Genomic DNA, 26,816 nt, shown 5'->3' with positions numbered 1-26,816 from the left:
ATATTTTATAGGAATGACAGCTTAGATTTGATGAAATGCAGTCCCCCCTCCTCCTCTTCTCTTTCTGTACTACAGACTGAGCTCTAGTCAGAATCTCATTATACCAGTTCAGTGGTCCACCACCAAGCCACACCATCAGCCCTATAGTAACTTTGAAGGAAGTAGATTACACGCAGTATCTGATCTGGTTTGAATGTGAAATGTCCTTCCACAGGATCATGTGTCTGGGCACTCAGTCCTCAGCTGCTCCTGGCAGAGGCAGGGCCACAGGGATAGGGCTAGCAGGTGCATCTGTCCCTGGTCTCCCAGTGGCCTCTGTTTCCCCTGCTTCTACCAATCATGCAAGTGTAGGGTAAATGATGCTCTGTCAGGCACTTTGTCCCAGCAATCATACCAGTAACCAGTACAGTACCCACCCCAGAGAACACATGTGTTCCAACAGGCACTGGAGAAGTTTAAGTTAAACAAAATGCTCAAGGGGTAGAGAGATGGCTCAGGGCGTCAGAGCACTGTCTGCAGTTACAGAGGACCCAGGTTTGGTTCCTAGCACCCACAGCTCACAACACACTGTAACTCCAGCTCCAGAGGTGCTGACTCCCTCTTCTGGCTGCTGTGGCACATGTGGTTTGCAGACATACACGAAGGCAAAAATATTCATATATATAAAATGAAAAAAATAAATAAAAATCCACAAAGGAAATGTCAAAATGTTAAGCAATCTTTATAGACCTAGATTCTTGTGACAAAGTTTTTTTTTTTTTCTTTTTTTTCTGGACTAGAGAGAGAGAGAGAGTTCAGCAGTTAAGAGCACTGACTGCTCTTGCAGAGGTCATGAGTTCAATTCCCAGCAACCACATAGTGGCTCACAACCATCTGTAATGAGATCTGATGCCCTCTTCTGGTGTGTCTGAAGACAGCTATAGGGTACTCACATGTTAAATAAATCTTCCTTCCTTCCTTTCTGTCTGTCTGTCTGTCTCTCTCTTTCTCTTTCTCTCTTCCTTTTTGTGTTGCCCTGGCTGTCCTGAAACTCACTCTGCAGACCAGACTGGCCTCGAACTCATAAATCTGCCTGCCTCTGCCTCCCGAGTGCTGGGATTAAAGGTGTGTGCCATCACTGCCTGGCATAAATAAATCTTTTTTTAAAAAAAGATTTATTTATTATTATACATAAGTACACCGTAGCTGACTTCAGATGCACCAGAAGAGGGCATCAGATCTCATTACGGATGGTTGTGAGCCACCCTGTGGTTGCTGGGATTTTAACTCAATACCTTCAGAAGAGCAGTCAGTGCTCTTACCCACTGAGCCATCTTGCCAGCCCATAAATATTTTTAAAAAGATTTTTTCTTTTCTTTCTTTTAACCCTATGGATTTGAATTTCTCTCTGAATACATTTTTGTACACGTGCACATGCACACTTGCAAATAACTTGTAGCAACTTTGGGAATTTCCACACATCTGGATTTCTGTCTTGGCAATTTACGGATGACCATGAAGGACAGTTGTGCCAGGGAACAGAAGGCCCTTTGTAGCGATGAAGATGGAGGAGCAGGACTCTGCTAGAGACCTGAGGTGAGCAGGAACGAATTTGGAAGGGCAGAAGGAATTTTCTGGTGCCTCTGCGTCTAGCTGGGCTCCCTGCCTGAACACCATCAATTGTGGTCTATGCTTATTTACCTCATCTGCAAAATTGGCAGTGGGCCACCCAGACACAAAAGTACCAGTTTGTGCTAGATCACTAGACAGCCCATGCACCCAAAGTGACAGCTGGGGAAGGCGCCTGTGGAGTGGCCTGTGTGCAGAGATGCAGGCTGCAGCTTGCTGTCAGCGGGCCAGGCCGACTCGTCTGGGAGGGAAGGCTGCGCGCCTCTAGCACAAGGTCATACCTCTTGCCCTTTCTCCCCAAGTCCCTCCTCAGGATTGTTAGTTTCCAGACACGTCCTGGTTCCTATATACCCCTGGGCTTCTGTTGACATTACTCGTTCCATTAAGAGGGAGCTAAGCCTTATGGTGCAGATCTGTCTGTAATCCCAGCTACTCCGGAGGCTATGGCTGGAGATTTGAAGGTTCAAAGTCAACCTGGGCAATTTAGTAAGCCCCTGTTTCAAAGTAAAAGGAAAAAGAGGGCTGGGGGTAACCCAATGATAGAGCTCTTGCCTAGAATGTGCAAAGCCCTAGATTCAATCCCCAGTATGGCCACCAAGAGGAAATGATGGTATATATAGTTCCATGCTCTACCACTGAATAGCCTTCCTTCCGAGTGAGTTTGCTCCCTACACCATCAACCCTCCTCTGCCTGGCCATCTTATTCAAGGGTGGGAAACCAGAACCCCGTCCCTTGGTTGCCTGAAGAACATTTCTTCACGATATCCAACTTCTCTTATAATCTGGAAGAAGACTGGCCACACCGTCTCCACCACTGCCTGGTCATAAATGGTGGGAGCTTTGTGGCAGCTGTCCTTGTAGGAGGGACTAAGTAGCACCTTCCTCTAAGATCTACACTGCTTGCTCCCTGCTGCTGTGGGCTGCAGACTCCTTCGCACACCTGTGGCTTTTCTAAATCTCTCTTCCTACTCTAAGGGCACTGTAACCCAGTTCCTTATATACATCCCACCTGAGGGCGAGGTCTGTGTCTTCCTTCTTTCTTGGCTTGGTTCCTGGATGCAGTACGCATATAGAATAAATGAATAAATAGGGAGAGAAGGAGGCCACGGACAGTGAGGAACATGCCTCTGCATCTTCCAAACCATCCGTCACCTCCACTGCTCCTGTGCTATTACGGGATGGAGACCTGACTGAGGAATACGGCCTTTTTGATACTCTCTGGGGCTTCCAGTGTAGGAACTGGAGAGCAGAATGAGGAAGAGGCACTCACCTTGCAGTGGGTACCAGGAGTAGCCGTTGATAATCCCGTTGGGGAAGTTCCTCTTGTTTTTACACTGATCTCCCTTTGTCATGTTGGGATTCCGGGAGGCGTAGGTGTAGGCCAGGTGTTGGAAAACGTCGTCATCCGGGGTTAAGCTTCGAGACAACAGTGTCCCCGTAGCTGTGTTAGAAAGACCAAGGGATGCGTACAACACACAGACACAATCTCGGCACACACAGACAGCACACAGTCAGGGCACACACAGATATTACTGGTTCCCACCTCCAGGAACACCTCCTCTATCTTCTTCCTACTTTTTAATGAACAAGTATTATTATTATTATTATTAGTTCTCACAAACTAATCAGTCTAGAAATGAAGGGAACTTTTCACCACGCTTGCCAGTTTCTGGAATTCGGCCATTTTCCTTAGGTGTTGGCAGGGGTTAACAGGTACCGCGGCCACATTTTCAGTTGTTGTTTGTTTGTGGTTTTTGTTTTGTTTGTTTTTGTTTTCTTGAGACACAGCCTCTCTATGTAGTCCCTGCTGTCCCGGAACTCACTATGTACACAGGCTGGTCTCCACCTCCTAAGTGCTGGCTCTTACACATAAACACACCTCATCCTACAGAGTCTAAAGCCGCAGTTCTCAACCTTCCTGAAGCTGAGACCCTTTAACGCAGTTCCTCATGTGGGTGGCGACCCCACAACCATACAATTATTTTCATTGCTACTTCATAACTGTAATTTTGCTACTGTTATGAATTATAAGGTAAATATCTGATATGCAGATGGTCTTAGGGGACCCCTGTGAAAGGGTCATTTCCCACCCTGCAAAGGGGTGGTGAGTGACTCACAGATTGAGAAGAGCTAGAAACAGTCAACAATGTTCACATGATTACAAAAAAAAATTGTAAAAAGATAAACCATTCGGGTTTTATTTTCTTCTAGCCACATAACCTAAGTTTGTGATATAATCTACACCTGGCTGTAGGATTTCACCAATGGTGGCCAACCACATTTCCCATCCACTGGTTAAGAATTCCAGGAAGAGCTGGCCATATAGCTTAGGTTGCACAGGGCCTGCCTAGGATGCAAAAGCCCTGGGTTTGATTCTCAGTATTTCATAAGCTGCCCGATGGTGCGTGCCTGTGAGGACCAGACGTTCAGAAGTTCGAGAGCACTCTCAGCTACACTGTCTGTTTCAGGGCCCCCTGGCATGCACGAGATTCATTATTATCCTTTTTCTCGCCCCCCCCCCAAAAAAAAAAACCCCAATCACAGGAAAGATTGTGCATGGTTGGGGAAATTAGGCTTTTTCTAGTCCAGTGAGAGAAGTTAAGAGTGTGGACCACAAAGTTCATTGGTGCAGTGCTTATAGCTCAGGCCTGGGGGAGGGGGGATGGCTGGGGGGGGGGTGGACATCACTTACCTTGTACGCCATTATCGAAGGGGTAACTGGCCACCAGGGCACCCCCATGGAGATTCGCAGAGAGGACAAATGTTTCCGTTTTCAGCCACTCCATGATTGCCAGAGTCTCAGGTTGCTTTGTTACATTGTTATTCTCAAAGGCATCAGGAAAGTTTCTGTTCAGGTCATAATTATTGTAGTTTTCCCTTTAAAAGAAAAGGATTTTGCAGAGTTTATTGTGTGGGTGTTTGGGTGTGTGGGGGCTTGGTTTTGCTGAGCACAGTAGGTGTTTATTGGTGTGTGTGTGTGTGTATATATATGTTTGGGGGGGGGGCGCGTTTAGTCTTGCTGGGCACAGACCGAAGGCTTAGGTCCCAGGTGTTTCCCAGATGTGACTTCAAGTTCAGTGGATAATTGCTTTGGAGGCCTCTCAGGAATCATAGCTAAAGTTCCGTCCCCTACTGTGTGACTTGCTTTGCTGAGACATTAGCTACTGTGACACATGCAAAGGCTGGGCAGTTGTTTGCGTTCTGGGGACTTTGTGTTCTTGGAACAGCGCCTTTTAGACTCAGAGGCACCGCTGGTAGCCACGTGTGGGCTCCATAAAACAATCAGAACCCAGGTGACAGGCCCCCTGAGAGCCCAGACACACATCCCCAGGCTGACTGTCTCAGACACCCACCCTGCTTTGCCCTTCTCAAACTTGCGATTTCAGAACCAACAGTTAATGAAAAGGCTCTGGTCACCATGCCTAGCAATGTTCCTTATACAGCAGCCAAGGTCAGAAACAGGCTACCTTACACAGAACGCTGGCGTGACCTCACCTAACCATGCTAGAAAAGTTAAAGAGGAAAGAAATCCAGTGGTGAGAGTTTACTTATTTTTGGCAAACGCCACAACTTTATAAACTGTGCAAATATGTGTGTATATTAATCACTGGAGAAACTCTAAACTCCCTGAGGCAGTTTGAAACAAAACGCACCATTGGACCACACTGTAACAGCCTTAGGCTCTTGGATTAATCAACCGATTTTGGAGGGTCTGTATATTATGCTAGGCTGGCGGTGGTTCTCAACCTATGCGTTGAAACCGCTTTTGTGGGGGAAGGGGAAGTTGAACCACCCTCTTACAAGGGTCACATACCAGCTAGCCTGCATATCAGAGATTTACATTACAATTCATAGCAGTAGCAAAATCACAGTTATGAAGTAGCAATGAAAATAATTTATGGCTGGGCATCAGCACACGTGAAGAACTGTGTTAAAGGGTCGCCGCATCAGCAAGGTTGAGAATCACTCTGCAGGGCAATGGGGAACTAACAGAGATTTAAAAACAAACAAACAAAAACCAAAAAACCCTGAAATGATAAAGTACTCTAAGTAGCTTGCAGTTGGGTGGAGAGAAAGACATTAAGTAAGAAATTAGACATTAGGGGCCCGTGAGATGGCTTAGTAGGTAAAGGTACCTGATGCCAAGGCTGGTGAACAAAATTTGACTCCCAAGACCCACCCCCATGGGGGAAAGGAAAGAATCAACGTTACCTCGAAGTTATTCTCTGAGTGCTACATCCCCACTGTGGCATGTCCTATACCATGTCCCACAAATAAATAAGTAAACATATATATTAAAAATTGTGTCTTGAAGGTAAAGTCGCAGAAGATCAGAAAGCAAGCACACCGGGGACTAAATATAGGATATGTGGTCAGGGAAGGAGTTTTCATAAGAATGCTCTTCCGGGGCTGGGGAGGTGGCTCAGTGGTTAAGAGCACTGACTGCTCTTCCAGAGGTCCTGAGTTCAATTCCCAGCAACCACATGGTGGCTCACAACCATCTATAATGGGATCTGATGTGTCTAAAGACAGTGACAGTGTATCCATATATATATAATAAATAAGTTAATAAATTAAAAAAAGTCCCCCACCCTCCAAAAAAAAGAGAATGCTCTTCCAGCAATATATGTGGGTGGAAACCGTACCTGAGCTGAGAAAGCACCCCTGGGGGTTCCAGGAGGAATATCAGAGAGCCGGAGCAGGGAGAGGGAAGAATGGTCAGCAGAGGCAGAGGGACTAGGCAGAGGTGCCATGTTTTATCCTACAGCAATGGCAGCCTGGGTGGCCCTGTGCTAGGCACAGGCTCTGGGGTGAGGCTTCTCTGTGAGGTGAGTCCTCTTGCTAGGCGAAATGGGTGCCTGCTGGGAGACCAGCCCATCTTTACCTGCCATTGCTGTAGTAACAGTCGGGTTTCTGGACAGCTTCGAATCCATCGGGGTTCATGGAAGGCATGATGTGGATCCGGGTGCTGTCAATCAGATGCGTGATTTCCGGGTCTTTCCTGTAACTGCTCACCAGATAGTCGATCAGGTGGAGCAGCAGTTCTCGCCCCACAGTCTGCGCGCAAAACAGGAACAGGGCGGTTATTATTATTAAGTCAGGAATAAGAAAACGACTCCGCGAAGCACAGATCCTCCTGTAGGGGTCTCGACATTTCATATCTTAGATCAAAGTGTGTTCGGGAGACAACTGGTTTTCAAGCATACCTCAGGGGCAAGGGCCAGCTCACTGCCCGCCGCTGGGGGTTCTTTCCTGAACGTTCAGGCACTTGTTTGTAAATCATCTATCTGCTCTTGGGGTGTGTGTGTGTGTGTGTGTGTGTGTGTGTGTGTAGAACAATGTAGACATAAAAGAATTAGAAGTTCCTGTCATGGTGGTTTTCATTTCCTTGCCTTCCAAAAGACAAGAACATGGCGCACGGGAAACCAAGCACCAGGTTGTTTTTTTTTTTTTTTTTTGGTTTTTCTAGACAGGGTTTCTCTGTGTAGCCCTGGCTGTCCTGGAACTCACTCTGTAGACCAGGCTGGCCTCGAACTCAGAAATCCACCTGCCTCTGCCTCCCAAGTGCTGGGATTAAGGGCATGTGCCACCACCGCCCGGCTGATTTCCACATTCTTATGATCACGGATAGTAATCATTTGGATATCATCCACATATAATCCAGTTTCTGCCATACGGATGCATTATACACACACAGTGTTATTTACATTTTCTTTAAGCATGTTCATTTTTTTTGTTTACTTTAAAAGTAGAACTTTGGGATGGAGAGATGGCTCAGTGGTTACAAGCATTGGCTGCTCTTCCAGAGGACCCAGGTTTGATTCCCAGCATCCACATGGCAGCTCACAACCATCTGTAACTCCTGTTTCAGGGAACTCAGTGTTCTCTTCTGACCTCTGCAGATACCATGCACTAATGTGGGACACAGACAGACATGCAGGTAAAAGACCCACACATAAATTAAAACTAATAATTAAAAAAAATGAAAGCAAAACCAAGTGATCCCAGTAGGTTGTCTTCTAACCTCTACATGTGAGCCCTCTGGCTCGTGTGCCCAAACACACACACACACACACACACACACACACATACACACACACACTCATGCACACAATCACACAATGTACACACCCTTTCTCAAGTACACAATAAATAATAATACATAATAAAGAAACTTAAAATATCAAATTCTCCGTCTTGTTTTACTCTCTGGCTGATACATTAAATTCGACTAAATTAAATGGATTTTATATGCTGGAATGCCACATATTTTATTCTAGATCCTTAAACTCTTTTTGTTTAATTTTAAATTGTTATTTTATATGTATGGCTGATTTTCTTACATGTATGTCTGAGCACTGTGCGCATGTCTGGTGAAGCCAGAGGAGGGCATTGGATCCCCTGGAACAGGGCTCCAGACAGTTGTGGGCTGCTGACCTTGGGGCTGGGATTTGAACTCAGGACCTCTGGAAGAGCAGCCAGTTCTCTGCACTGCTAAGCCATCCCCCCAGCCTCCCCTACCTCACCAGGTTATTTTAATTCCTCTTATTCTCTTTCCACAGGAATATATGAGTGCTTAGAGGGATTTCCAAAAATATTAATGACAGCCATTTTTGGTGATAGTCGCTGGATGTCATCCCTCTGATTATTTTTTTAGTATTATTATTTTTTTTAAACTGAAGAGAATCCATGTTGTCTTCATGGACTAAGGAAATAACATTTTTTTCAGAGGAAGTAAATGTGTAACCCAAGAAGTATCTGTCTTAATATTTCAAAACAATTTCCCAAGGCTTAACTACAGATGGTTTAAAAAAAAAATCTCATGAATATAGAGAAACAACCATGCATCATTTAGCTTTAAAAGGCCGAGGCAAACACACACATGTCTCAGAGGGAGTTAACCAAAATCCTCTTGTTGTTTTCTTTATTGGGCTATATTTGCTGTCCGTGTAATTTATGACAAATATTATTCAAATGTATTCTCTGCAGCCTGAGCGTAAACAACTCAGCTACTCAGTCATGTTTTATGTATAAACCTCCCTCCCTCCTTTTTCCCTTAAATTTAAGGCTTGGAGCGTGAAACCTCAGATACTCAAACTTTAAGCATTTAGTGAAAAGGCTCCTTTCAGTGTAACCACACTGACTTCCTCGCCAGCTCAGACCTCTCATCAGGATCCCCAGGAACGATGGCGGGCCCAACACTCCCCAACCCTGATTCAACTCAGAAGGCAGAAGACAAATTTCTTATCAGCTTAGTTCAACTCAGACAAGTGGAACTGGCCAGATCAGTACAAATGGGCCTGAGCCTCAGTCTACAAAGACTCTCCATTACAGGTACCGGTGACAGAACACACACACACACACACACACACACACCACACACACACACACACACCACACACACACATACCACACACACACACCACACACACACCACACACACCACACACACACACACACACACACCACACACACCACACACACACACACACACCACACACATACACACACACACACACACCACACACACACACATACCACACAGAGAGAGAGAAGCTGAACCCCTGGGAGCTGTTTTTAAATTGATCACTGGGTGTGGCAGTGCACACCTTTAACCCCTGCTGCTCCTTGAGGCAGAAGCAGGCAGTTCTCTGTGAGTTCAAGGCCAACCTGATCTACATAGTCAGTTCTAGACCAGACAGGGCAACATAGTGAGACAAGGTCTCCAGAAAAGAAAAAAATAGAAACCAACCCAAAACAATGCTATGCAGCAAGGCAGCTGGGTGGCAATGAGTCTTGTCAATTTGGGTTGTTACAGGCTTAATTCATTTGTCCATTGTCTAGTCCTTCCTGTTCAATGTTGGCCCAAATATCTTACATGCTTCCTCTGGCCTCCACATCTGAGTTCTGTGTGGCCCTATCACACTTGACATCCTTGTTGCTAACATGGGCTATAGTCCCCGGACTAACCACCCTTCCCATTCATCCAGAGAAGGGAACCTGTTTGCCTCTTGACCCACAGACCCTCCTCTGGTCTATCTTGTCTAGCTTCTGGCACATCAGACATCCAGTAAACAATTGTTAAGACATCACTGTTGATAAACCCATTACAAGATCAAAATTATTCTTTTGTTGTTGTTTGCTTGTTTGTTTTTTCGAGACAGTGTATCTCTGTGTAGCCTTGACTGTCCTGGAACTCACTCCGTAGGCCAGGCTGGCCTCGAACTTGCAGAGATGGACTTCTTCTGCCTCCTCATGGGCTGTTATTGTTCTGCTTGATCAAGACTACTCTAAAAAACAACAGGGCCTGAGGCGCTGAGGGAAACCTACAAGTGATAAATTTAGTCAAAAGACTTTCAGTGTTGAACAGGTTTTACAGAGTGAGAGTGGATTGTCCTGCCTATGGCACGAACTCCGGGATAGCTGGAGAGGCGGAGAAAAGGCTGACCAGGTGAGCAGTCTAACTGACACGTACTTAAAGTCAGATACTAGCCGGGCATGGTGGCGCACGCCTTTAATCCCAGCACTTGGGAGGCAGAGGCAGGCGGATTTCTGAGTTCGAGGCCAGCCTGGTCTACAAAGTGAGTGCCAGGACAGCCAGGGCTACACAGAGAAACCCTGTCTCGAAAAACAAACAAAAAAAAAAGTCAGATACTCCACCTGGAAGAATCATTACTTCTGTCTAAATCCCCAAAGAATCTACTCTCCAAAACCACATTGCCTACATGGGAATGCAGGACAGTAAGAGAGAGAGAGAGAGAGAGAGAGAGAGAGAGAGAGAGAGATCTGTGAAGCCCACATTTGAAAGGACAAATTTTACTTTTTGGTTTTGTTTTAATAAACGTGAAACCCTGAACATTGATCTACACACATTCCAGGCTGTCTTAGTTTATTTTCTATCGCTTGTGATAAACTTCATCACCAAAGACAATTTGGGGAAGAAAGGTTTTAACTTGTCTTTATTAGGCCCTCAGAGCCCACAACCGGAGGTGAGACATAGGTTTTGACGGTGTGTCAGATCCCCACTCTAGAACACAGGAGGGCTTTCTCGGTCATTCCTCCACCCTCGAGCAGTTCTCAGCATTCCTTAAAGACTCCCGATGAACCAGAGAGACTGGGTTTGATAGGACACAGTGACTCCGCAGAGACAAATGCCAAACGTTTGTCAGGGTTCACGGAAAGGGGCTAGCAGAGCTGAGCAGGTAGGGCAGAGACCCCTGCTCCTCTCTGGAAGTTTTGGATCTGACGATTCCTGAGCAGCAGCGACCTCTGAATGAATCCTCCAGGAAGTCAGTAAGTAACTCCCTGTCTGTTAGCATTCTAAGCTCCGCCCCACAGTTACCTGGCAACCGCCAGATAGGCCTGACCCACTATTAAAGGGGCTGCTTGCCCCCCTCCTCGCTCATTCTCTTGCTCTTGCTTTCACCGCCCCCCCCTCCACATGCTCATGGCCGGTCTCTCTCTCTCTCTCTCTCTCTCTCTCTTTCCCTCCCTCTCTCTCTTTCTCTCTTTCCCTCCCTCTCTTCCTCCCTCCCTCCCTCCCTGCTCTCCTCTCTCCCTCTCTCTGCCTCCACTATCCTCTTAACTCCCCTCCCCATGCCTTTAATAAACTATTCTATACTATACCGTTGTGTGGCTGGTCCCTCAGGGGGAAGGGATGCCTCGGCATGGGCTCGCTGCGGCACCCCCTTCGCCCATACCTCACCACACTCCCATTGAACATATTCTACTTCTTTTTATAAACACATCACTGTCTCTTATTAAAATTGGATTCCAGGGGCCCTTGATCCATAGACTAGATACCAAAAGGAAAAGGAAGTCTGGGCTGCTGTGTGTGACACAACTGTTCATTAAAAGCAGTTTGGAAAAGACTCCCAGCAACAAAGTCTATTAAAGAAACAGTCCACGATGATTAAAGACGAAACAAAACAAAATACTTGTATTCTTTACGCACCCCACATCAGGCTCCTTTCTTACCAGCACATATTTGCATTTTTAACTGGGGCTGCAAGAAGCATTTTTTCAGCAGGACGGGTTGGGCGACATACTTGGCAAGGGCTGGCTGTGTGTGTCACAAAGGGTGGAGCTAGGTCCTATGGAACCAGAGCTCGAGGAGGTTAAATCAGGTCAAGTGTTGACTAGCGCATCGCATCGCACCTCAGCCATGGCAAAGTGCGAATCATTTGGCAACCCGCAGGTTCTTCGGCCTGCCATATGTACTGACTGAAATTCCTAAAAGCTAAAAGCACCTTAGATAGGGTGCTTTCTACATGCCCTGTCAATTTCCTTCACTCCGGTACTGGGAGCTACCAACCCTTCCTCAGTCGTGTGGCACCCTGGGACGTAGAAAACTCTGAACGCATCCAGCAGAAGCAAAGAGAGGAAGGCAGCCTCTGCAGCCCTGCTGGGCTTGCTGGTTGGTTCTGTCAACTTGACACAAGCTAAGGTCACCTGGGAAGAGGGAACCAGAGAGGAGTTAGGTGCCTCCATTAGGCTGGCCTGTAGGCAAGGCTGTAGGGCATTTTCTTGATTAATGATTGGCGTGGGAGGGCCCAGCCTACTATGGGCGGAGCTAACCCCTAGAAAGGTGGTACTGGGAAGACTGGGAGCTGTGAGCTTCAGTTCCTGCCCTGACTTTCTTAAATGACCTGAAATAAACCTCTTTCCCCAACTAGTTGCTTTTGGTCATGGTCATTATCATTACGAGAGAAAGCAAACTGGGACACCAGCTGGTTTTTTTTGTAAGATTGGTTTTTAAAAAGGTATTTTGCATAACAAAATAAAAACAGGGTTCATCTCCTCTAATTTGGAAAAGGCCCATACTAAGGAGTCTAAGTGTCACGAACCCATGATGGGTTGGAAAGAACACTGTGTGCATCCACACTTGAATCCTGAAAGCACTGTTCTGACAGACAGACAGCCACATCACGGGCTGGAGGAACAGCCCAGATATGAAATACTTCCCTAGAAAGCATGGGCTTCCGTCCCCAGCAACACAAACGTGTAAAGTTTAAATTAAGATTTAAATTGAAAATTAAAAACTAAAAAAGCCAGATGCTGGGAGTCTGGACAGCTATTTGATGTCTTCTCGTTGTTTTGAGTTCAAGTACAACAGAGCCCCCCCCTCGCCCCCCCCCCGATTTCCTAAATGGCGACAGGAGACAGGAAACCAACCCAGAAAGTAGCAGAGGCAGCTCAGAGAGCCCCAACACCAAAGCAGCTCAGTTACTCTCTCAGAGGACCCAACATGTAGTCACGTGATCGATCGGACGCTGTTGGAGCTGGCTCCCCCAATTTCCTCTCCAGCCCTTGTTGCTTGACTACAAAGCATGATACTCATCCAGGCTTTCTCGCCTGGTGTTGACTCAGACCTGACGGCAAGTTTCTCTCAGACATTCAGGCAGGGTACTTACCTCATCTCCGTGCATATTCGCCACGTATTTGAATTCTGGAATCCCGACTCTGTGTTCCTTTGGGGTCTGCCCCACAACGAGAACCCACAGGTTTCTACCTTCACAGGGAAGAAGGAAAGAAAAAATAAATTATCTCATAAAATGGCAAATGAACTCTGGGAGAATAGGAAGAGAGGGCGGGGCCCTTCTCCCTCCTGGCGACTTTACAATTTCACTGCCTGTGACTAACGTTTTCACGTTTCAAATGCTCGTTATTCAGAGTGAAAAGAAACTCAACCTAATAGAAACATTTCTTATTCTAGAATATAATTGAAAGGATCAGCGGACTAGGTTACACTGATCTTATTTTCAAAGCGTTTATATACACTGTTCTGGGATCGGAGCATGGGGACAGTCTTGCTAAAACATACAATTATATATCGAAATCACAATTGATGGTTGCCTGGAAGGGTGTCATGTAAGTTAAAAAAAAAAACCTAAGTAAAACCAGAAAGAACAACAAAACTTGTAATTCAGGAGGGAGATTATGTTTTAAGTAACAAATCGTAGGTCTTGTATTCAAGCGCTGATGTGACAGACCCTGGCTGTACCTTCTGTGTTCTGTTTTTCCAGTGGTGGGGAATTCAGCCCAAGGCTCTGCACCCCAGCCATGCATGTGCTGTTTCGTGTGGTCCATTGAGGCCTGTCTCCTCTTACTCTTTTTGTGGCAATTTCTTAAAGTTTTGTTAATTTTATGTGTATGAGTGTTTGTTTGCATGTATGTATGTATGTATGTATGTATGTATGTATGTATGTATGTATATATGTATACCTCTTGTCTGTCTGGTGCCGGAGGAAGTCAGAGGAAGGTTTTGGACTCCTGGAACAGGAGTTAGAGATGATTGTGAACTGCCATGTGCATGCTGGGAATTGAACCCCAGTCCTCTGGAAGAACAATGAGTGTTCTTAACTACTGAGCCATCTCTCCAGCCCCTCTCTTTGGTGTTTTGAGCCTAGCCTGGCCTCCAACTAACAAGCCTTCTTTCTACCTAGGCCTCCAAAGTACCGGGGTGACAGGTAGACCTGCCATGCCTGGCACTGGTTGTGCCTTTGATACTGTTGAGTTCTGTGCCCAACCTAACAGTGCCAAGGAAAGCCTGCAAGTCCCTTTCAGCCACAGACTGCTGCAAGTCAGGCAAGCAGGGGTAGAAACAAGGTCACTGAGACCGTGCTTGGGGCACATTACAGTGGGTGCTCAGCTTTACAGAATCTTAAATGTTTTCTTGTCATGAGCCACTGAGATGGACTGCCAACCAAACTTTACAACAGAGATAATAGTATGCAGTCTTCTATGATCACACAGCCAAATAAGAGGCTGTGATCTGATTCCCAGAGTGAAGAGTTGAATCCTGTGGCCTGGTTGACTCCAATTCTAGTATTCCTCCTACCAACAAAAGACTTGTCTTGGGGGCTGGAGAAGATGGCTCAGCGGTTAAGAGCACTGACTGCTCTTCCAAAGGTCCTGAGTTCAAATCTCAGCAACCACATGGTGGCTCACAACCATCTGTAATAGAATCTGATGCCCTCTTCTGGTGTGTCTGAAGACAGCTACAATGTATTCATATAAATAAAATAAATAAATCTTAAAAAAATGTAAATGTAAATGAAATAAATACCTTTTTAAAAAAAAAAAAGACTTGTCTTTCAAGAGGCTTAATTTCCAAGCTGGTGACAAAGTTAAGAAGTCAAGCCAGGCACAGTGGTGCATGGTTGAAATCTTAGCACTCAGGAGATCGAGGCAGGAGAATTGCCATGAGTTCAAGGACAGTCTGAGCTACATAAGCAAGTACCAGACAAGCCAAGTTCATATAGCCAAACACTGCCTTAATACTCTTAAGCCCAAATTAAGAAATTACTTTTGATTTTAAAATCATCTAGCTCTTTTAATGCAGTCTCAGAGACTGATACACACACACACACACACACACACACACACACACTTCACATATGTGTGATAACTGTGCTATGTGTAGAGTTTCAGAGCCTAGGAAAGGAGTTTAATAGCAACAAATGGGCTAATGGGTGTCTGCATATTTCCAGCTCTGTCTTCAGTCAGGGACAGGTAGGGGCTGAGGGACGGGACACTCAAGGTCCTGAGGGGCCGAGGGGGAGGAAACACACACTGGACTCATCGTTTTCAGCATTTATTCATAATTAATTGGAATAACACTTTGGGAGCTCTGTCTCGACAGGGCAATGCTTTCAACTCAGCAAAACTGCAAGGATCCTTAGACAACACCTAGTAGCTAATTAATAGTTCCCACCCTATGTACAGTTCTCTCAATCTCGTGGGTTTTTTTTTTTGAGTCTGCCCGTCTCTGCCTCCCAGGTGCTGGGATTAAAGGCGTGCACCACCATGCCCAGCTATTTTCCTCTTGTTTTCAGAATTCTTCTCCTTTCATTTGCTCATTCACATTCATTCATCCATCCATTCACTCAATCAAGTTGTTGAAGGCCACTCTATCCAGTCACCTAACCTAACTCAGAGTATACAAGTAAGTCATGATCTACGTCATGGGCGGGGGGGTACTAGGAATTAAGTCCAACATGCTAAGCCTGTGTTCTCCTATTGACTTATGCCTGCAGCCCCTACATTTTTGATCTAGTGAAGAGAGTAATATGTAAATACAATCCCACCTACGTGGCCTATATAACAATAGAGAGGTGTGTAGGGTCCTGTTGTTTGTGGGGAATCAAAGAAGAAAGGGTTAACTTCTCCCTGCAGGAAACTGTAACACTCTACAGAGGTGGGGCTCCACATAGGTGACTTCCAAACAGGCTTCTATAGGAACAGGATTCTATAGGATGGCTGAGTTTGCTGTGTGGAGACGGACATTCTCCATTCTGGGCCAGAAATCAGTTAACCAAAATCCTCCCCCTGCCCCCCACTGTACCAACCCTGGTCACATGGAACTTCAGTCCTACAAAGTTAAAACATTGTTATGGGAAACAAAGTTTTTTTTAATGGGCTGCTAATCATGATTCTTTGAGTTTGTTCTGGGAAATGCTTTTTCGTAATTATTCATGTTTTCCAAGCCAGATAATTACAGATTTGTATTGCGCATATATAGCCTTGTTCCTTTCTGTCAAAGAGAGAAGAATCAACATCCTCTCAACAACATATTTGTCGGCTGCTGTTCATGATTTCAAGTCTACAGCTGCCGGCGGGTCACATGCAGGATGGCAGATGACAACAGACTTCTATTGAAATGGAACCCCAATATTACTTAGTTTGGGGGTGGGGGGGAAGACAAGCCAGTCAAGCATAAAAGCAATAAAATACCGTGGGAAACTCAATCCCCCCTTAGCATGGGTGACCTCAGAGTGAACTGTAAGATAAGAAGCTGACCTTGAGTGACTTCAGTGGCACCAATGGAGACCAAAACCAAGCAGTCTCCTGAAGAATGCACAACACTGTTGGAAGCGAGGGCCCTCTTGAAGGGCTTCAGCCACCCTCTCCACCATCACCCGCCCTCTAGCTTGGACTCAAGTAAGCAAGCAGAAGACAAAACATTCGCTTTTAACCGTATCGTTGCCAAGGTAAGAACTCATTTAAGCAAGATCGTTATTTTCCCTGTAAAACTGGAACTGCTTTTATCCCCCCAAAGTTCTAGCTAATAATAACCGGTGTGCTCAAGAGATCTGAAGCTAGGCAGGCAAGAGAGTAAAAGTGATTGCTCTGTGAGTCTGACCTGATCAATCTTGGCGCGCAAGGTGGGAAGGAACAACCAAATCTTTCTCTTTACCACCAAGCAAATGAAACCTGGATTCAAGGGATTTCTTGGTTTCTATTCTCTATTTTTCCCAGGCTCTGTGGTATTTGCTTTGGTGTCCCCAGCCCCCTCTCACTTTGGGCCTGCAGGCAACCTTCCTGACTTCCACCCGGAAGTGCTCTGGTGCTGTGGAACCAGGGATGGCTCTGCTTGCAGGGCCTGGATGACCCTAGTTCCATGTGTGCTGTTCTTGGCATAGTAGGGCAACCACTAGATTGCCTCTTTTCCAACACTGATAACTCCACAAAAAGGAATTCTATGAAATTTCTTCCAAAAAATTACTTCACAGATATTGCACCTCAGAGTTTACACACATGTGCACGAACACAGTCACACACACACACACACACACACACACACACACACACACACACACACGAACTGGACAGCAAAGACGCTAGCTAACCTACAGATATGAGACCAAGTTGCAAGCAGCTGTCTTGACAAAGTCAGTGAAGCTGCTGGCTGGGTGGAACCAACTCGCTTGTGAATCCTGATATGAACTTCGAAATAAAATCAGACACAATGTTCATGGTGCAAACAATCACCCTGCACACAGCTTCACTTTCACCTTTGCTCCCTCACAAGTGTTTGTAGCTGTCTCTCGCGAGCCTGGCATCAGGTCAGCTGAGACAGATGCGAGCCGCTAACTGACCCCAGTGTTCGGAAACACACTCAAGTCTGTTTCACACACCGCTCCCATCATTGAATAAAACGATGTCACTGTGACTTGGGGGAGTAGTCACAGAGACTGGATTATAAAAGCCACTTGCTTTATCTACCATGGATCCTATAGCGTTAGGAGAGGGCCCCATCCTTCAACAGCATACTGGGCTACCAAGGTTCTGCTCCTTCCTGCCTTGAGTATCCCACTCGGTGCCACAAACCACAGTCTTTGTTACGTGTTGCTCTCTGAATGTTGCTCTGTTGCATTCTGTATAGCCAGAATGCATGGATAGCATGACCATTGTGGCCAGCTTCCACTCAAGGCTCAAGAAAAACTCCCTTTCCACTTAACCTCCTCGTCTTTCCTGCTGTCTCCGCTCCTTTCTTTCCCATCTCCTCCCTTCCCACCATTTTAAGTTTTGAAACAGGCTTTCTCTGTGTAGCCCTGGCTGGCCTAGAACTTGCTCTGTATTGATTGAATTTGGGGCAACCATTCTTCCTTAGTACAGTCCTGGCACATACACTGTAATAGAGGATCAATAAATACTTGCTGAATACAGACAAGCGACTCAATTAACAAACAAATCAGGGGAGGTCCGCTAGAGCTGAGGTCACACCCTGCTCAGAAATTAGGTGGTGGATTTTCTCTTTTTGGGTTTTTTTCCCCCCCATTATGATGGAAACCCCTGTGACCTGCCAACAACGTGCCCACTGGGATGGGCTCTGGAAGGAAGTCAATTTCCTAGATCAGTTCCAGAGTAGATGAACCTTCTTGGAGTACTTCTATAAAAGAAAGTGCCAAAGTCCAAAGCACACATCTGGTTTCAGGTTAGACTCTGCCAGCTGAAGGATGGGGTTTCATCTGCTCCCACTATCTGTCCCCATGGGTGGAATGTTTTTGTATCAGACCAGAGGAACATCAAAGCTGGGCTCCATTTTATTTCTTGCTGAACAGGTGATAAGGTGGTTTGGAGAATTTTCATTCCTAAATGATAGGCCTTTCCTTTTTTTTTTTTTTTTGTTTTTTCGAGACAGGGTTTCTCTGTATAGCCCGTGGCTGTCCTGGAACTCACTTTGTAGACCAGGCTGGCCTCGAACTCAGAAATCCACCTGCCCCTGCCTCCTGAGTGCTGGGATTAAAGGCACACGCCACCACACCCGGCAGCCTTTCCATTTTTATTTATGTTTTTTTTAAAAAAAAACAAAACTAGATGTCAAATCCAGGGCTTTGTGAGTGCTCTACCGACAAGTGGTTAGTTAGTAGCAAGAATCCTACCTCTGAGCTACTCCTCCATCCTGACTGGACATTTCTAATTGAAGAAGGCAAAGAGAGGGGATGAATTGGCTTGGGGTGCATCTCCTTTTCCTGATTTCAATGTGGTTAAGACCCCTAGCACACAGGAGAGCGTATCAGTGAGAGGCAACCCAAACAAGATCCCGTCTTCTTCACCTTGTGATCTTCTCCCCCCATCCGCTTTGCTCTCCTCCTACACACAGCAAACAGAAAAGTATACACGTAAAACAAGATTTTAGGGGTTGGAGAGATGGCTCAGCAGTTAAGAGCACTGACTGCTCTTCTGGAGATCCTGAGTTCAAATCCCAGCAACCACATGGTGACTCACAACCACCTGTAATTAGGTCTGATGTCCTCTTCTGGTGTGTCTGAAGTCAGCTACATGTGTACTTACATGTAATAAGTAACTAAATCTTTAAAACAACAACAAAGTTTTCAAAAACTAGACACAAAATCGTCACATCAACCATCATAATTTCTCTTTTATTTTTTCCTAGCCTTTTTTTTCCCTTCACATAGAGACAGGAAACTTGTTTTTAAATCCCCAAAGCTTAAAAAAAAATCTCTAGAGGTCTCATACTATAAAAAGCCCAATTTCCCTTATTGGTCCCTTGGGTGAGAGATAACATAATCTGCCTGTCTTTTTTTTTTTTTTTTTTTTTTGGTTTTTCGAGACAGGGTTTCCTGGAACTCACTCTGTAGACCAGGCTGGCCTCGAACTCAGAAATCCGCCTGCCTCTGCCTCCCGAGTGCTGGGATTAAAGGCATGCGCCACCACGCCCGGCTCCTGCCTGTCTTTTTTAAAGGACAGGTCAGTAATAATAATGAGAAGTTGGAACAACTTCTTGAAGTGCAAACAAGTATGTAAAGAGATTTCTTAATTGTCCCTTTGAATTTTTTTGGTGCTGGGGTTGAATCCAGGACCTCACATATGCTAAGCACACGCTGGACCACACATGCCTGACACCGCCAGCCTCTTGGATTTGAAAAGATCCATGGGGAACGCTACAATGTATCGTCCTTTGGGAGTTCTCTTTTATACAGCAGAAGCATTCTGTTTCAGTGATGTCAGGCAGGTCGGATCCAGGATGTACTAACCAACCTGCCTCCAAAGATACAACATAAAGGACAATGGGCGGCCGAGAAACAGCTTTAAGATAATGGTAGTGATTGACTGGTGGTCAAGATATTAAGCTAGTTAACAGTGGTCACTATGCAGCTCAGGGCTCCAAAGGACCAGGTCCTGTCCTGACCCACAGGACTAGGGTCGTTACTGTCTGATCAGACCTCTTATTTTTTAAAAGAGTATATGCTTAAAAATAAACCAACAAACTTCTTTTTATTTTTTATTTATTTATTTTTTTGAGACAGGGTTTCTCTGTATAGCCCTGGCTGTCCTGGAACTCACTGTGTAGACCAGGCTGGCCTCGAACTCAGAAATTCACCTGCCTCTGCCTCCCGAGTGCTGGGATTAAAGGCGTGCGCCACCACACCCGGCCAAACTTCTTTTTAAATTAAAGCAATTACATCATTTTTCTTCTTCTGCTTCTTCAGAACGTCTAAGCCCTCCTCACCGTATTTTATCTCAAATCCATGGCCTCTTTTTCTTTGATATTATAATCCTACCATGCTTATATGTATATCGTTTCACTTGATATGTATACCACATCACTTGGTATTAGATAACCGACAGGGGCTCCTCCCTAGGAAGACTATTTTTCTCATTCTCAGCCTTCTTAGGTTGCCTGTAGTTCCTTGTCCATCAGTGCTGTTCAGTGAGGTTCCTCCCTCCCAAGTTCGCCTGTCTATTGGTGTCATCCTTGTCTAGGTCTTATCTAGGCAACCATATTGCCGAGATTTCATGGGTACTGTTTCCCATCTCACAGCAGGTTTCTCATTCCTCCAGCTCTTACAATCTTTCTGTCCCCCTCTTCTTCAATGATTCCCAAACCTTGCATGCAGGAGTTGCCATAGAGATGTACTGGGGCTGGGCACCACAGGCTCCCGTGTTCTCTGCACTCTGATTGGTTGTGGTTTTCTGTAACGGTCTCCGTCTGTTGCAAAGTGGAGTGTGTTTGATGATGCATGGCTTCCTTGCCAGTTCTGACTACAATCTCAACTGTTTGGTTTGACGACTGCTTGTGTTCTGTTCTGTTGAATTCTTCTCTTGGGGGGATCGCAAGAACTGAGAGACTACCGTGGAAGCTGAGATCAGAAGGAACTGGGGAATCTCCCCCCACCCCCATGGCAGTGATGTCGTGGTCCTTCTAGTTTGGCTGGTGTTCCTCTCTTCTCTCTCTCTCCCTCCCCCATCTCTCTCATTACTATAGTGAGGGACAGAGACTTGCACGCCACAGTGCGTGAACATGCAGAGGTTATGGGCAACCGTGTGGGGGTGGTCTCCCTTCACCTTTCATGGGACCCAGAGGTGGAGCTCTGGTTTCTAGGCTCACAGGGCAAGTCCCTTTACCTGCTGAGCCATCTCACCAGCTGCCCACTGGCGTTCTTATTTCAGACCGGTGTCTATAGGTGCAAACTGTTCTAATTTATGATTAGGTTCATTTCGAGCCACTTAATCCTCCCCTGAAAAAGTGTGTATTCGGGGTCTGCCTATCCTTGTTGATATTTTTATTAGAAGAACTTTAACTTGCAAGTTTCCGTGGAAGCTGCTCTGGAGAGGAACCTGACTATTCTTGGGTTCCTCCTTCCTGAGTTTGGGCCATAAAGTCTTTCACTCTAAGGTCAGGCAAGCCAGAGTCTTGAATGAAGGCTGGTGAACTTCCAGAACAAGCAGGGAGTCTAAAGTTGCCAAGATGAGGCTCCTTTAAGGACCAACCTAGGACATTCGATGGATTAAGAAAGATGGACCTTTTTTTGTTTGTTTTTCTGGATTGTGTTTGCAGTGCTGAGGAAGGAACCTCATGTGCATTTGAGGTAAGCACCCCATCACTGAGCCACACCCCATCACTGAGCCACGCCCTATCACTGAGCCACATCCCATCACTAAGCCACGCCCCATCACGGAGCCACACCCATCACTGAGCCACACCCCATCACTGAGCCACGCCCCATCACTGAGCCACATCCCATCACTAGGCCACGCCCCATCACGGAGCCACACCCCATCACTGAGCCACACCCCATCATTGAGCCACACCCCACCACTGAGCCACGCCCCATCACAGAGCCACACCCCACCACTGAGCCACACCCCATCACTGAGCCACACCCCATCACTGAGCCACACCCCATCACTGAGCCACATCTCCATCACTGAGCCACATCTCCATCCTTGTTTGTTTTCGAGACAACAAACTGTCATTGTGCAGCTCAGATTGGCCTGGTCCCCGGAACCCTCGTGCCTCTCCCCACAGTGCTGAGGTTATAGGCATCCACCATCGTGTCTTGTGCCCTTCTTACATCTTGATCTCTAAGCAGATCACTTGTTTGGTAAGTACGTGCAACCTGTATCAGGGTGGCACGCCATCTGCCTCCAAACAGCTTCTTTGATCCCTTAGATCCTGCGCAGTTAGTTAGGCACGGCATGTTCCTGAATGAGGTGCACTGGATCTAAACCTGCACTGCCAGCCTCGAGAACCTGCTGTCACTTGTGAGCCATGTGACGTGCGGCAAGACACTTCGTCTCCTTGATCACTTTCCTTATCTATGTTGGGGGATGAAGAGAATTGGTACTTCACGGAGTTGTGCTACTTCACCTCATCCTCCTGAGCCTGGAAACATTGCGAGTGAGCTGTCCTTAGCGTGCTTGAGGCTGTGAGTTTGAGTCCCAGCATCACACAACCCAGCAACTATAACAAATGCAGCAAAACCACAGTAAGCATGAGCTTGTTAAAAGACAAACCTCAGGGCTGGAGAGATGGCTCAGCGGTTAAGAGCACTGACTGCTCTTCCAGGGGTCCTGAGTTCAAATCCCAGCAACCACATGGTAGCTTGAAATCATCGGTGATTCAATGCCCTCTTCTGGTACATCTGAAGACAGTGTACTCATATGCATAAAACAAATAAATAGGCTCTCCTGTATAGTGCCTCAGAGCAATTAATGCAAGGTATCCAGTATAAACAGCGCCTGAATCATGTGATGGAGACCTTGGCCAGCAGTCAGTGGAGCCACGCATGCCAAAGGAAATCTGCCCTTCAGCTTGAATAGACCAACACTCACGGAAGTCCACAAGAAGGAAAATAGAGGGGGCTGTTCTTTAAGAAAAGTGTTCTTCCAAAGGCCTAACAAAACAAATATTGCAAGATATTTCACACCCCTTGGTCAACTGAGTTTACACTTTAAACTCATTTCCATAATTTCCAGGGCGTGATGCCCAGCCTAGAAGAGGTGAGCACACATCACCAGGAGGGCGGGGCCAGAAGATAAGTCTGTGTTGGGCCACTAACCACAAACGTCTTACAACACTTTCTCACCTGGCCTGCTTCTGAAGCGATTGAGGTGACCTTGCAGATTTAGTGATCTCAGTGCTAATGAGGCGGGAAGCTGAAGCCGAGAGCTTGTAGATAGGAGGTGGCTCATTAGGAACTATTAGGAAAGTTGGGTCAATATGAACTGGTCAACGAGGACACAGAGCAAAGGGATTGTCCCAGATTATGAGGCTGGAGAGATGGCTCATGGGGTAAGAACACTGCCTGCTTTTCCAGAGGACATCTATTCCCAAGACCCACATGGCTACTCAAGACTGTCTGAACTCCGATTCCAGGGCATCCAACACCCTCTTCTGGCCTCCACAGGGCACACACATAGGAGTACACGGACATACATATAGGCAAATACCCATAAAATTAAAAAAAATAATCCTGACAGAAAGTTTCAAAAGCACGGTTAGAACCACACAAAACCTTAATAATGCAGGATGCTGTTTGTTATTATTGAACTGTTATATTTTGTTTCTTACTTTAAAGATGATACATTGTGACTAGGTAGAAGCTACGTTTAGAAGGAGACATGTGCTAAAGTATTTAAGGGGATGCACACACTATTTACTGCTTCTAATAAATAATTCAGCAAAATCAATAAAGCTCAGCCAAGCAGTGGTGGCTCCCACCTTTAATCTCAGCATGGCAGAGGCAGAGAAGCAGAGAGGCAGAGAGAGGCAGAGAGGCAGAGAGAGAGGAAGAGAGGCAGAGAGGCAGAGAGAGAGGAAGAGAGGCAGAGAGGCAGAGAGAGAGGAAGAGAGGCAGAGAGAGAGGAAGAGAGGCAGAGAGGCAGAGAGAGAGGAAGAGAGGCAGAGAGGCAGAGAGAGAGGAAGAGAGGCAGAGAGGCAGAGAGACAGAGAGGCAGAGAGAGAGACAGAGAGGCAGAGAGGCAGAGAGGCAGAGGCAGATCTCTGAGTTTGAGGCCTCCTGCTTTACCGAGTGAGTTTCTAGACAACCAAGGCTACACAGAGAAAACCTGTCTCAAAAAAAACAAAAAAACAAAAAAACAAAAAAACCCAAAAACAAAAACAAAAAAACAAAAAACAAAAAAACAAAAAAAAATCAATAGAACTCATAAGAGACAAATAGATTTGACAAAAAAATATTAGCATGGGGTGGGTCTGTGTGACATTCGGTATTTTTGCCTTTTTTCCTATAGGGCTGAAACATAAACAAAAGGTTTGAGGAATCATGACAGAGAAAAGATGGGAGAATATACATGCCTAGGCCACGTCTGATAATCCAGGACACAGAAAGAACTCTGGAGACTTGACATGAAGAAATCCAATCACTCGGCAGGTGTGGTGGCACATTCCTATGAATCCCAGACCTTGGGGTCAGAGACAAGAAGATCAGGAGCTTGAGACAGCTCCTCAGCACACAGGAAACTTGAAATCCTGGACTGCATGAGACCATGTTCGATGCTTTGAATATGTTTGAATATGCTTGGCCCAGGGAGTGGCCCTGTTGAAGTAGGTGTTGAAGTAGGTGTGTCACTGTGGGTGTGGGCTTTAGGACCCTAGTCCTAGCTGCCTGGAAGCCAGTCTTCTCCTAGCAGCCTTCAGGTGAAGATGTAGAACTCAGATCCTCCTGCACCATGCTTGCCTGGATGCTGCCATGCTTCCCACCTTGATGATAATGGACTGAACCTCTGAACCTATAAGCCAGCCCCAGTTAAGTGCTGTCCTTATAAGAGTTGCCTTGGTCACAGTGTCTGTTTACATCAGTAAAACTCTAACTAAGACACTATGTCTCAAAATAAAGCACATGGCTAGCAAGTGGGTCAAAGACATTGTAGATACCTCACCAAGGAAATTACACAAAGGCCAGGTGATTAATATAAGAATTAAGAGAACCCTGTGCCACTAGTGGGGCAATCCCAGCCTCTTGGAGACTAAAGTGGGAGGATCCGTTGATCCCAGGAGCTTGAGACTGGTCTGGGCCACATAGCATGATCCCTATTTCAAAAACCAAGGCACAACAAAATACAAATAATAACAACAAGAACAGTAAAAAGGAGTTGGCTAAGTCTAGGTGCTGGCCAGCTCTGTCATGACCTCCCACATCTCCCTCCAAATGTGGCTTCTGACGAGGGGAAAATGTAAGTGCTGTCTACTCTGTGGTTGATACTTTCACTCTCGTGTGTGACAGGGCTTCGCGTTACCACCCGCCACAGTCACCTTTCTCAGGACAAAGAGCTCGAGGCTTTGGAAACAAAGTATGAACGTCATCAATGACTTCCCCATCCCACAGAAGCACCAGGCTCAACACAAAGCCACTGCTTTCTGGAGAGTCTGAGTTTAGTTTCCTTTGTGTTCGTAAGAGCTTGGATACTTGCCTCCATCTGTAATGAACTTCCCTAAACATCCTGGACAAAACTCAAACTGACTTTGGTAGTGACCGATCAGACGGAAACTTCAGTGACACCGGCATCAACCTGCAATTGCGGCTTTTGCTCTGTACGTTTAACGGAGCAATGCTGCATGCCAAGGCCAAGTTGAACCATCGGCAGGAAGACCCAAGGTGGCATGAGCCACCCCCACAGAGGATTTAAGGGCAGAAAATCTGCCAGGCCCAACTCGGTAGCTTCATCGTGTGATGAGTTGTATCCTCAGATCGGCTTCTGCCTTACAATGTGTCGAGAAACGCCATCTCAGGAGGGAGATGCAGGCGGGCGGTTGCTGTCAGCCAGCTGAGCGCTCCCGCCCACTCAAGCATATCTTATCTCCATCTGAGCTTGTACTCGTTTAATTAACAACTCACACCCGTCAATTTCACAAAGGACAGGAGGCGGCTTGGTCATGCGGCACCCTGCTCACTGGCAGGCTATGCTCAAGAAAGAGTGGGCCCCGAGCCAGATCTATGGCCTACTATTGACTAAGTCAATGGTCTAAGTCAGGCCTCTGGGATGATAAAGAAACTGTGGTAGTAAGTCCCCCAAATCATAAGGAGCCATTTCAGACACACTCTTCACTTGATTGTAGCCAAAAGGCCGAGAAGCGATTCCAGACACACTCTTAAACCATGCTAGATTCTTTAATCACAGGCTAAGGGAGTCCTGGTTTATGTCAAACTCACTGGCATAATCAAGACTTTTATTATTGTGGTACAAAGTCTCACTATGCAGCCTAGACAGGCCAGACTCATGGTGTAGACCAGGCTGGTCTTGAACTCATGATTTCTCTGACTCTTCCTCCTGCAATCACAGGTGTGTGCCACCATGCCTGGTTCAGTCACAACTTTGTACTGTCCCTTGCAGTCCTTGGTGGCCAGCCTTTATCCCCTCACAGTGACTCTTGGCCTCAGTGAAGTAGAAGAGATCTGTGGGCCTGGGTCACAATCAGGCTGTCTTCGTCGCCTTACCGAACCACTCAACCAAATGGTGGCCTGCAAGGATGGGGCAGATTCTTGGGCAGGGGCAGGCAGGAGGATCTGTTGGGGTTTTCTCGTGGCTCTCCAAGTTAGCAGTGGTCCCCAACTGCATTCCTAATAGAGCAATGCCTGTTGTGATGGTTTGTATATGCTCGGCTCAGGGAATAGCACTATTAGGAGGTGTGGCCTTGTTGGAGTAGGTGTGTCACT

The 26,816-nt window shown here is 46.2% G+C and overlaps 1 protein-coding gene across 1 annotated transcript in view; it reads right to left on the bottom strand.

Moving 5' to 3' along the window:
• Cpm (carboxypeptidase M) overlaps positions 1–26,816 on the bottom strand; it is a 51,509-nt gene that overhangs the window by 9,062 nt on the left and 15,631 nt on the right. Inside the window, exons 3-6 of the mRNA XM_021175295.3 lie at positions 13,023–13,120; positions 6,494–6,666; positions 4,301–4,485; positions 2,879–3,049 (exon numbers count right to left, since the gene is read on the bottom strand). Of these exons, the coding sequence (XP_021030954.1) occupies positions 2,879–3,049; positions 4,301–4,485; positions 6,494–6,666; positions 13,023–13,120 (627 nt within the window). The remainder of the gene's footprint in view (positions 1–2,878; positions 3,050–4,300; positions 4,486–6,493; positions 6,667–13,022; positions 13,121–26,816) is intronic.

The sequence above is a fragment of the Mus caroli genome, unplaced genomic scaffold (genome assembly GCF_978045245.1).
Source record: "Mus caroli unplaced genomic scaffold, Mus_caroli_1 scaffold_9, whole genome shotgun sequence".
NCBI lineage: Eukaryota > Metazoa > Chordata > Mammalia > Rodentia > Muridae > Mus > Mus caroli.
Note: the sequence above shows the minus strand (reverse complement) of the source record. Positions and strands in the feature narration are given on the sequence as shown.